At 42.1% G+C, this 12,661-nt stretch overlaps 1 protein-coding gene across 9 annotated transcripts in view; it reads right to left on the bottom strand.

Annotated features, from left to right (window-relative positions):
• LOC120532379 (calpastatin-like) overlaps positions 1–12,661 on the bottom strand; it is a 203,534-nt gene that overhangs the window by 82,066 nt on the left and 108,807 nt on the right. The window contains exon 1 of one of the 9 annotated variants that reach the window (XM_039758316.1): positions 12,108–12,172. The exons of the other annotated variants lie outside the window; for them this stretch is intronic. Coding sequence (XP_039614250.1) covers positions 12,108–12,116 — 9 coding nt within the window. The 5' untranslated portion in view covers positions 12,117–12,172. Of the gene's footprint in view, positions 1–12,107; positions 12,173–12,661 lie in introns of those variants that run through there. 9 annotated transcript variants of the gene reach the window in all.

Here is a 12,661-nt window from a genome sequence, read left to right as displayed (position 1 = left end):
GTTTGTGTGAAATTTACCCTTAACAAGTTTCCAGCTGTGTCTCCATGTTCTCGACAAACACATTTTAAATTCACAGTCTCGATCCACTGTACTAATTCCCTTTCATAATTTTAAACACTTCAGTCATGTCTCCTCTTACTCTCCTTTAAAGGCTCAGCTCTTTTACGCTTTCCTCATAACTCATCCCCTGTAGCCCTGGAATCAGCCTAGTTGCACATCTCTGGTGATCCAATCTAATTCCATCTCTTCTAATAATAATAATAATAATCATTAGAGCGAATCACCAACACCAGCATATTCAATGAACCACAAGGGACTGTAGGTTTCCTTTATAGGGCTGAGGGCAGTCGCTTGACGGGTGAGGGACAGGTGGCCCCACCTCTTGGAGGGCTACCCATTAAACAGATGTTACACAGACAAATAAACTTTTACATAAATAAACTAAATGAACAGCAAAGTTAACGTAAAACAAAAAATAACAAAACAGGGAACCCTGGCCGAAACATAACGCTGAGGAGTTGACCGCATTAGGTTACAGAAGAAGAGGGTCAAGTCTTCAATGCTTGAGCAGCAAAACTGCTAGAGTCAGTGCTCCAGTGCATCAATGTACGTGATCGAAAAATAAATACACATATTTGTGAAACAGGGCAGAAAATAATGTCTTTTCAAGAAGCTATCCCTATGTCTATCAATATTTATAGAATATTTTTGTAGGTGAACTGTAAAGCTATGGTGACACATAAACAGATACCAACCAAGCAAATAAAAACAGTATTAACAGCAGTGACATTGTCACATATACAGAGCATGGAAAAGTTAGCCTGGTCTTTCAATTGAACAATACAACAAATGCCTAGCAGACAAAATCAAATTACTGTAGGTGAACTTAGGCAGGGTACGGTATTTCTCACTTTTGATTTCAATTTGATTTTGATTTCTCTAGTCACGGAGATTCGATCGTTTCATCTAGCGGGTCAGGGGGTACCTCTAGATCATTTTGCCACACAGTTAATTGATACTATTGTTGAGCAGAAGGGGGCTCTTGATGACTTCAGCATGCCAATGCTCGAACATTTAAAATGGGTGGGTTGGGGGTCACCCTTGATCTTCTCAGCACGAGGATACTCCATCTCTTCATTGAGACGTGACTTGATGAAAAGGCCCCTTATCATCACGGGCCTCTGTGCTCACATTTAGGGCCCCTTGATGGCAGATCTGCCCATGCTACACAAGGTAGCTTCCCCTGAATGTCAGATAAGGATGCGCATTTGGGCAGTTTGAGGTGGATACCTGGAGGGAAACATACCATAAAAGTCATTTGTTTGTAATGGAGTGCAGCAAGGAGCGTTCGAGGAGCATCATATACTGGAAGAAATGCTGACTGAGGGAAATGTGATCTGGCATCTTCTGAGCAGTGTTGGGGGTAACACGGATTACATAGTCAGATGACTTTTTAAAGTAACAAGTAATGCAAAGAAATATTTAATTTACTAAAGTAAAAACCTGTATTACTAAAAAAAAAAACAGATATGCATTACTGCATTATTATGGAAGCTTATTCTCTGCACATAAAATAAAAAGCCTTTTTTTGCAAAGATGTTTCCTGCTGCTGTCTGTCTACCATTGTCCATGTGTGTGCTTTGGCTGCCTGGTGACAACTGATGAAGAGGCTGGGCATGTGCATGCCACTCCATCCAGCAACAAGAACTGAACTGATGTTAAAAGCACATATTTAATCCTGCATGTGCTGGGGGGTAAATACAATCTGCCCAGTTTAGGGTCACTGGGAGCCAAAGATTATCACATCAGCATGAGTGTAAGGCAAGAAGCAAACATGGTGGATGGTACGCCAGTCCTTTACAGGGCACAATCACTGAGTCAATCAGAAAAGAGTGTGCTGTGTGCAATCCAGTAATTGAAACCTAGTAATGAAGTGTCAGTTTAGGTTTAATTGAGCTATTTGCTATAAATATGTTAAAACGGTGTTAATGGGTGCTGCAGTGGCAGTGTTCGTACCACAAATCATCGGTAGCTCAATTCGAGAATGTAAAACAAGGATGGACGTTATTTACACAGCACATGACAGACTAAACGTGTTTATAAAACACAAGAAAATGATCTCATTTGGCCCTGTTTATGCTCAGTTTAATGAAGGTTCACATATGGGCTTTGGATTTAATAACGGATTTGGGCCAGTGAATAATAATAATAATAATAAAAATTATTTGCCTTTATATAGCGCTTTTCTTGCTACTCAAAGCGCTTAGCAATTGCAGGTTAAGGGCCTTGCTCAAGGGCCCAACAGAGCAGAGTCCCTTTTTGGCATTTACGGGACTCGAACCAGGCCCACACCTAGGAAATTCTGGGCCCCAGGCAGCTAACAGAGTTCGGGCTTCTTTTGTGTTTCAAATATGTGCGTATAAAAATAAAAAACTCGAAAAAGGGTGGGCCCCTGACAAGTGTCATGGTTGTCCCCCCCTAGGTGCGGACCTGTTCGAACCGGCAGCCTTCCGATTGCCAGTGCAGATCCCTAGCCTCAGTGCCACCACTCCGTGTGGTGCAGTTTTTAATACAATAGTGTTAGCCATTAAAAGCAAACTGACAACTTTAATTGGCTAACTAAAAAGGATTACAATATTTGCAATATAATGTCTGAAGAAGAGGCCTGAATTGCTTCGAAAGCTTGCATATTGTAATCTTTTCCGTCAGCCAATAAAAGGGGTCATTTTGCTTGACTACTCACTAACATAAAAAAAGAAAAGACTTGTGCAAAAGTAACACATTGTTAGCAACACATTCCATTTTATGATAAGTAACTATATAGTAACATATTCAGTTACTTTTATGTCAGTAATGAGTATTACTTTTAAAAGTAACGTTGCCCAACACTGCTCCTGAAGCCACTGAACATCGGGCACAGTAGAGGCGAGATCTGACATCTCCCAGAGCTGATAGTCCTTCATAATGGGTCATCCAGCTGAAGCCAAGCCTGTTCAGGCCTGGCCAGTACTCGGTTGGGAGACCATCTGGGAAAAGCTTGGATTGCTGCGGAAAAAGGTGTTGGTGAGGCCAGTAGGGGCTGCTTAGCCTATACTCTGAATGCGGATGCCAATGCCCCAGTGGAGTGACGGGGGCACTGTGCTGTAAAAATGGTGCAGTCCTTCGGATGAGACGAAAACCCGAGGTCCTGGCAGACTGCAGTCATAAAAGATCCCCAGGCATCTGTCATAAAGAGTATGGTGTATCCCGATGTCCTGGCTGAATAGCCCACCATGGCCTAGTCATTCCTAATCAACCCGTGTCTCTAAATCATCACCTAACAGCTAACGTGTGGCACAAAAATGGCTGCCATCCAGATGGATGCTGCTCATTAGTGGTAGTTGAAGGGGCTCCCCACTTACTATGTAAAGTGCTTTGAGTAGTGATAAAAGAGTAATATACACATAAAGAATTATAATTATTACTATTATTAACAAGACAAGTTGATAAGGCAATCAACCTAAGAACAGTGACTTCAATAAGTGGTCCCATGCAGGGCCTTTAACTTGGTAGCTGTGTTCATGTGCCAGCCCTTTCCTCTGTTATACTATGGCTCAGTTTTAATTATATGAAAGCTATTTTCTTCTCCTCACCTCCACCCATCCACTGGTTTAGTTCATCAGTGTACCTGATCAGGTTGTATTATAAACCAGGCAGGAAAATAAATAAATTACAATCAATGAGTTATCCATTTGTGCTTGGAATTTTAATGAAGAATTGCAAATGTGAATTTGGATGATGCACATTCAAGTCAGGAGCTCTGGGGCTGGAAATAATTCAGAGTCACCTTTCTTAACCCAGATGTCGGTGTGACACCAAAGAAGGGCACCACTTAAATTATTCATTGAAATGCATACGGTCAGGATCACACAGGGGCTTCATCCCTGGCTTTTGTTCCACTTTCATTTATTGTTTTTTTTTTTTGGTGTTAAATGTTTTAGCTGGTCGGCACGATGGCGCAGTGGGTAGCGCTGCTGCCTCGCAGTTAGGAGACCCAAGTTCACTTCTTGGGTCCTCCCTGCGTGGAGTTTGCATATTCTCCCTATGTCTGCATGGGATTCCTCCGGGTTCTCCGGTTTCCTCCCACAGTCCAAAGACATGCAGGTCAGGTGCATTGGTGGTCCTAAATTGTCCCATGAGTGTGTGTGCCCTACCCGGGGTTTGTTTCCTGCCTTGCACCCTGTGTTGGCTGGGATTGGCTCCAGCAGACCCCTGTGATCCTGTAGTTAGGATATAGCGGGTTGGATAATGGATGAGTGTTTTAGCTGGTTAGTACTTTGTTTTAATGTTAACCGCCATCTTTGAGAACTGAAGAATTTTTCGTTGTCTTCCATTTTGGGGATTATTCCTTAGAGTTTTTCATTTTTATGTATTGCTCAACTGTTTTGTTATTTTCACTTTTAAGGCCACGTGTCACTACACAACTTTTTAAGCGATTTTCTGTCGTAGCCTTCATCTGCATAACCTTAGTGAGTTGGAAGTTGTCGTCTAATGTGACGTACTCAACGGCTGAGACCAACTAGTCCATGACTCATATCAACAAAAACAAACAGGTTTGATTTTGATTCTGGTCATCGGGTGGGCTGTGTGTGCATGAAAGTTGACAAGCAAGGAATGCTCATCCGGAAGTAAAATGCATATAACTGAACGACAAGGAATAAGGAATGTGGCTGTTTAGGATCTCACAAACAGAAGAGAAGATCACCAGCCTGATGTCTTGCATTTTGTGTACCATGACAGAATGTAAAAAAGAAAAAAATGGGTAGAGATTGATGCTGAACTTGCCATACCTGTAAACCCCTGGTACAGCACCAGCTCTGTCAGGCAGCACATCATTGGCTGTTACACAAAGGGGCGAGTAAGCACAATTGCATTAAAAAGTTGCCACTCAGTTGGCAAATTAGACATACCTCGTGATTTCCAGTCGTATGAACTGAGATGGTCCGGCGAAGAGATTTGCAACAGCAGTCAGCAAGTCTGACATACTCGTGTTGAGCCTAAGGGGTGGGGCCCCCTGATTTTGCAGGTGTCACTTCAGGCTGTATTATGTAAAGACTCTCCTAGTCTCTTCTTCCAGGCTAATTGCTGGGCATTTGAATTTTTTGCTTTCATTGTCTGAAGCTCTGTGGTGGGTTGGCGCCCTGCCCGGGATTGATTCCTGCCTTGCGCCCTGTGTTGGCTGGGATTGGCTCCAGCAGACCCACGTGACCCTGTTGTTAGGATTCAGTGGGTTGGAAAATGGATTGTTGGATGCTGGAAGCTTCCCTTCACTAAGTTGGTTCTTTATTGAATTAGATTTCATAATATTAACATCTTCTTTAGTCATATACTTTTGTTTTGAGATTTTGGTTACCTTTTGTTCTGGAGTATACATTATACATATACAGCACCGGTATTTGTTCAGTCGGAGAGAATGTGAATTTTATTTCCATTTGGCACCTCTGTGTAGTCTCTTTGAGTGTTAGGCTTGCTATTTCATCTGTTTTTTTTAAAGTATAGCTTTGCCTAACAAAAAGAGTTATTTGTACTATTCTACTTGTTTCTGCTTTTTGTTTAATTTAATCTGAGTTTAAACCATTTTTTTATTAGTATTTTCTTTAGGTGCTTCTGTGGTTAATTTAGTAATTTAACATAATTAAAGCGCTGTACAAGGGTTCCACTGTCTTTTTCCTTTTATGGTGTTCACTTTCAAGGAGAGAACAAAACATTAAAACATTGTGAGTTGTATACTCCACCATTAGCAATTGGGGGAAAAATACTCACTGGATCTAACTCTCTGGCTCCACGTTCATAGAGGTTTGCAGTTTAGTGGTAGAAAGGTGATTACTATCAATATTGGTCTTCATTTTTGTAGGATATGGGTGGGCGTTTGGCTGTGCTTGGGCTCTAAATCCCTGTCAAATCTGAAGAGGCAAGTTTGAGAAGGCAGTTTACGACCTAACTACATGTATATCCTTTCTTTCTTGTTTGTCTGAAACTGCGTTTGTGTATCCTTTGAAACTGTTGACAAGAGCCACGCTTATGCTGGAATTGGCTAAATCAGCCTAATCTGTTTAATATGTGAATGCTGCCCCCACACTGCTACAGGAGGTATGTCAGAGGATACCGAGCCATACTAAGGTAGAGGCTTGTGTGCTTCTCTCTCGTGCTCTCACCCATTTTCTATCCTGAGACAAGGCCGTTTCTGCGGCCCTATGCATTCTAGATCAAGGGCCATGCTGGATTATATTGAACCAGGAACTAATCAACATATTAAGACAGAAAGGTAATCTAAGTATACTGGATTTGTAACATGAACCAGGTCACACTATTATTATTATTTTCACCAACATGTGTACTCTGCTTGCTAATATTTTGGACATATTATCTTTTACATGAATAAAACTAACCTTCTCTCCTACCTGTTTTCTGTCTTGTTCTGTCTTGTTGTCTGAAGTCAATTACAGTATATGAAAAGCAGTGTAAAATATGAGGGTTATAGCGAATAGTGAATATAAAGGAGAGAAGAGGGTCACCCTAGGTCCCCACCCTGACAAAACACCATATTTCCATCCGGCTATCATATCTACAAAATAAAGGAAATCATATTGAAGAATGTTAATGCAGTGAACCAATAGACACCTGAAATGTCCTTCAAATGAACTCACTTTCAACGCCTTCTAACTTGACCTTAACTAAGATGGCCACCATGATGTCACACACCTCATTCTGCATAGCCATTGTGCAGAGTGGCACATTAATGCCATAGCAGCCATCTTCATAAAATGTCAGTGATCGTTCATGCTGTCACTGACACTTACGGAAAAAGAAACAACAAAATGTAATCCTGACTAGCATCTTTGGCACATGGTCTTCTTTAAAGACATATTCAGTATAACAAATAATTCAATTACAGCTCCATGTCTCTTTGGCAGCTACAGTGGACTTTCAGAACTGAATTTGAAGCCCAAGTTACCGACCACAGAATTAATTTTCCATCCCAGAATCCTCTTAAAAATTAAACTTCCACAATACTGGACCACACTGCTTCTTTGTGACAGCTGTAATTTTCCACCCAACCCTGAAGCGTCTCCATTGTTTCAGGTACTGATTTAATTTACATTTATGTAGCCTGCTCTTTTAATGAAGTGTTCCCTTATTTCAGCGCAGGAAACTTCTACAGTCACTGCATGCAAATCAATAGTCGGCACTGTGAAGGTGGGACTATTGTTATTATATTTAAGCTTTATTCATTTGCCCATTATCAAACCTGCTTCATCCATTCCGGTGTTGTCAGTCAACGCCATGGCCTATCCTGTTAGGAAGCTGCTCTGTCTGGGGTGCACCTGCACTCACGCTAACCCATAAAAACCACTTTACAGTCTCTGATTACCCTTATTACACATATCATGGAGATCCAGCCAAACATTTTCAAATCAAGCTTGAAAGTGTTACAGGATAAAAGTAACCGGTGCCTAGCCAGGCAGCTTTAGGAGGAACCAGCTGTGGAGAAAGTGCCAAGGAGGGCACACAAATAATAATAATAATAATACATTGTATTTATATAGTGCCTCTCCCGCCACATAACCACACATTCACATTGTATAATCTGACTTCACCAGTTCACCTAACATGCTTATCTTTGGGATGTGGATGGTAAACCAGAGTACCTGGTAGACAGACATAGAGAGGACATAATAATCATAATAAAAAATATATTTTATTTATATAGCACCTGTCCCAAGCTCAGATCCACACTACACAAAGACAGTTTCCACTAACTAAACCTGATGTTAGTTTGGAGAAATTAGGCAGATAGGATGGCCAAGCTTTGTTGGACTGAATCAGAAGTTCTCATCAAAATTTTCTAAAGATGGGATTCACACCCAGGACTTTGAAGCACAGAGGAAGCCACCATGCCACACTCTTTCATCTTATCCTACTGGTTCCCAATTAGAAAGTGCCAAAAATAATATTTTATGGACATCTATTGGTCTACCAAAGTATCAATAGCCACTAAATATTGTATAGGTTACATGCTATGGATGCTTGCTTGCATAGGCTCAGGTTTCCACGTGACCCTCTGCTCTGGATAAGCAGTTTTAGGAAATGAATGGATGTGCACAGTCACAACTTCAAGCATGCACTTTGCTTGCCTTAGGAATGTGGTGACTTTATTAGGTTTAGAAAATAAGTGGATGGATGCTTCACACACATTTCAGTCATGGACATGAACAGACACAACTCTGAGTATGCATGTTAGCTACAGGCCAGCACAGGCTGAAAGTGGTGACTGTGCACCGCTGTGATGGATATATGTTTGCTCAGTAATTATTGACAACGCATACTACTGCATGCTGGGATAGGCTCAAGCTTCTCCACATACCTGCTCTGGATAAGCAGTTTTAGGAAATGGATGGATGTACACAGTCACAACTTCGAGTATGCACTTTGCTTGCCTTAGGAATGCGGTGGCTTTAGTAGGTTTAGAAAATAAATGAATGGATGGATGGATGTTTCCCACACAGATCATTCATGGACATGCACTGTCACAACTCTAAGCGTACTTGTTAGCTACAGGCCAGAACATGCTAAAAGTTGTGACTGTATGCCTCCGTGATGGATATATGTTTGCTCAGTAATTATTGACAACTGATACTAATGTATGCTGGGATAGGCTCAGGGTACCCCACATACCTGCTCAGGATGTGCAGTTTTAGGAAATGGATGTATATGTACAGTCACAACTTCAAGCATGCGGTTTACTTACTTTAGGAATGCGGTGGCTTTAGTAGGTTTAGAAAATAAATGGATGGATGTTTCACACACATATCAGTCATGGACACGCACAGTCACAACTCTAAGCGTGCTTGTTAGCTACAGGCCAGCACAGGCTGAAAGTTGTGACTGTGCACCTCCGTGACGGATATACGTTTGCTCAATAATCGTAGACAAATGATACCAATGCATGCTGGGATAGGCTCAAGCATCCCCACACACCTGCTCTCGATAAGAAGTTTCAGGAAATAGATGGGTGTGAACAGTCACAACTTCAAGCATGAGGTTTACTTACTTTAGGAATGCGGTGGCTTTATTGGGTTTAGCAAATAAATGAATACATGGATGGATGTTTCACACACATATCAGTCATGGACACGCACAGTCACAACTCTAAGCGTGCTTGTTAGCTACAGGCCAGCACAGGCTGAAAGTTGTGACTGTGTACCTCCGTGACGGATATACATTTGCTCAGTAATCGTAGACAAATTATACCAATGCATGCTGGGATAGCCACAAGCATCCCCACACACAAGTTTCAGGAAATGGATGGATGTGCACAGTCACAACTTCAAGCATGCGCTTTGCTAGCCTTAGGAATCTGGTGGCTCAAATGCATGTGGAGAGGTGTAACTATACATGTCCATGATGGATATGAGTGCGAGAAACATCCATTCACCTTCCCACAGTGATTGTAGGCAACTGACTCCAGCTTCCGTGCGACACCGATCTAATATAGCAGGTTTAGCAATTATAGAATTATGAATGTTTCTCACACTTGTATCCATCATGGACGCACACAGTGACAGTTTGGAGCACACTTATGAGCCACAGGATCCCCAAGACAAGAAAAGGGAATGCTCAGAGTTGTGACGGATGGTAGTTTTTGCAATAATTCATGGCAAATGCCTCAAACACTTACTGGGACCCTGCTCGGGATACGAAAATGGATGAATGGTTCTCGCACTCCTATCCGTCTCAGACACACACAGTCACACCACTGAGCATGTGCTTTACTTGCCTATGGTTGATAAACACGTCCAAAGCTGTGACTGTGCACATCCGTGTCAAATATGAGTGAGAGTGAAAGAAACAGTTGTCCAGAACAGGTTACACAATTCAAAGTCACTGGCTTCCCAGCCGTCTACTCGCAGCCCAAGGATCAGCTGTAAATGTGCCACTTCGACGGCTGAATATTTAAGTCCACTTGACGGATGGCCCACCAATCAAAACACAGCCCTCTGGAGAGCCTGCCCTCTCAACTCGGATGGGTGAAAATGACCGTTTCCATATCAAAGCGTCTGTTTCATGTTGTATGCTGCGTCAATGAAATAATGAACTCATTTTTAAAAATACATAAATAGATAAGCACCAGAAACACATTCTGTGAAACGGTTATTAATGTTCACATATTTTATTCTGATTTATGTTCAAATTTCACAAAACTTTTATTTATATGCTTATTTATTTTGTCACACTTTCTCCAAAATGTTGATCCATACATTGCCATGCCAATACCCAAATGCACCTTTCTGCCCCCAATTACATACATGATGCACATAAAGGAGGACAAGGTAATGCAGCCCAAAGATTTATCATTAAGTTAATCGTAAATGCAGAGCAGAAATTAATCAGTAAGTCAATCGAACTGTTCACAGACCCCCATCCTAAGGTACATTACAAAAAAAAAAAACAAATACGAACTAAACATAAGGAGTTGGTCTTAGACTTGCATCACTGATTTTAACAGATGATGTGGCCCTGTGGTCTTCATCGGACTGTGACCTCCACCAAACATTGGGATGGTTTGTGACCGAGTGTGAAGCAATAGGGTTGAGGATCAGCACCTCCAAATCTGAAGCTGTGGTCCTCAGCAGGAAAGAGATGGACTGTCCTCTCCGAGTGGGAGGTGAGTTACCGTCTCAAGTGGAGGAGCTTCAGTACCCTCAGGGTCTTGTTCATGAGTGAGGGGAAAAGGGGAAAGTGAGACTGAGAGACGGTTCACTCTGCTGTCAATATATCAATCTGTAGCGGTGAGGAAAGAGCCGAGTCAGAAGGCGATATTCTCGATTTACCAGTCGATCTCCATTATGTCTCTACCATCACCTATGGTCATGAGTTTTGGGTAATGACTGTGAGAATGAGATCACAGGGTGGCTGGGCTCTCCAATAGAGACAGGGCGAAAAGCATAGACCTCTGGGAGAGACTCGGGGTAGAGCCGCTGACCACCCACATTGACAGGAGCCAATCAAAGTGGTTTGAACATCTGATACAGTTGCCTCCCTGTGGAAGTTCTACAGGCACAACCAGCTGGGAGGAGACCCCAGGGAAGACCCAGGGCTTGCTGGGAAGATTATACCTCCCAGATGACCTGGGAATGCCTTTGGTATCCCACATTATGAGTAGGCAAGTTGGAGTGGGAAAAGAGATATTTGGGCCTCACTGTCCCAGCAATACAGTCTCAGATAAGCGGTAGAAATTGAATGAATGAATGAAGGCAGTAAGTAGCACCGCACTTCTAAGATGGCCAAAAGCATCCATCAAAACAAATCAAACTAAGGCAATGCTGAATATCTTAAAATGTGAAATATTGAAAGAGGCACGGTGGCACAGTGGTAGCGCTACTGCTTCATAGTTGCAAGACCTGGGCTTGCATCCTGGGTCCTCCCTGCATGGAGTTTGCATGTTCTCCACATTGTCTGTATTAGTGCCCTGATTTCCTCCCAAAGTCCAAAGACATGCAGGTTAGATGGATTGGCAACGCTAAATTGACTTGTTTGTGTGTTTGCCCTGCGATGGACTGGCACCCTTTCCAGGGTTTGTACCTTTCCTGCCTTGTGCCCCAAGCTAGCTGGGATAGACTCTAGCAAAGTCACCCCCCGGAGGCCCTAATCTGGATTAAGCTGTTTAGAAAATGACATGCCATGACTTAATAATGAGCCAGTTTTGAATCTTATGCCAACCAGTTACAAGTCGATGTCAGTTCTCTGTTATCCATTCAATTTCTAATCCGTTTATCTGATACAGAATCACAGATATACGCCTGCCATGGAAGTGCTGGGTATAAGGTAGGTGCCAACCCTCGACAAGATGCCAGCTTGATCACTATTTTCATGTCACAGCATGGTTTCAACCAGAAAGAAATAATAAAGTTAATAATAAATGATCTGTAATTGCTACAGCACCAGGCTGTTAGATCTAATAATGATAAAGTACAAACGTCTACAGTTAACTATGACAAGCTGTAAAATACACAATAAAACTGTACACAGACTGTATATTAAACATTTGTTAAAGCAGAAGCACCTACCTTCCTCATCGTAGGATTTGTTACTGTAACATGTGCAGCGTGGCCGGCTGAAGCCACAGATCAGAGTGAAGTGTAAAGCAAGCAGCAAAGAAGCAAACACAGACATAAACAGAAAAATGTTGCCTAGCAATTGGCACAATAGCAGGCTGATTCATGTGTTAGAAAAGAAATAAAAAAAAAACAAAAAAAAACAAGTTGGCACCACCCCAGTTTTTCTTTTTTTTTTTTTTTTGCCACACCCAGCTATTAAAGCGGCTGCTGCTGTACTGGAAAAATGAGAAGCCTGGGATGTACCATTGAGACGAGGAGTCTGAAAAAGGGGAAACGGCCAGGGCGGGTTGTGTTCAACTTTTAGGACTCAGCCTAACTTCCTTAAAGCTTAAAATTCCTGATTCTTTTCCATTTTTAACGTCTCATTTTCTCTGACTGGTACCTTAGCTGTAGGTGCAGCAGGTTGCATTTGGTCGCCAACTTGCTGAACAGATGGCAATGTGCTTAAAACCACAGAACGGCTTAAGGAAAAAATGTTGTCTACAGGAAGAGGTGGTTAACAT

This window comes from Polypterus senegalus, chromosome 7 (assembly GCF_016835505.1).
Source record: "Polypterus senegalus isolate Bchr_013 chromosome 7, ASM1683550v1, whole genome shotgun sequence".
Taxonomy (NCBI): domain Eukaryota; kingdom Metazoa; phylum Chordata; class Cladistia; order Polypteriformes; family Polypteridae; genus Polypterus; species Polypterus senegalus.
This window is presented reverse-complemented; position numbering and strand designations above follow the sequence as displayed.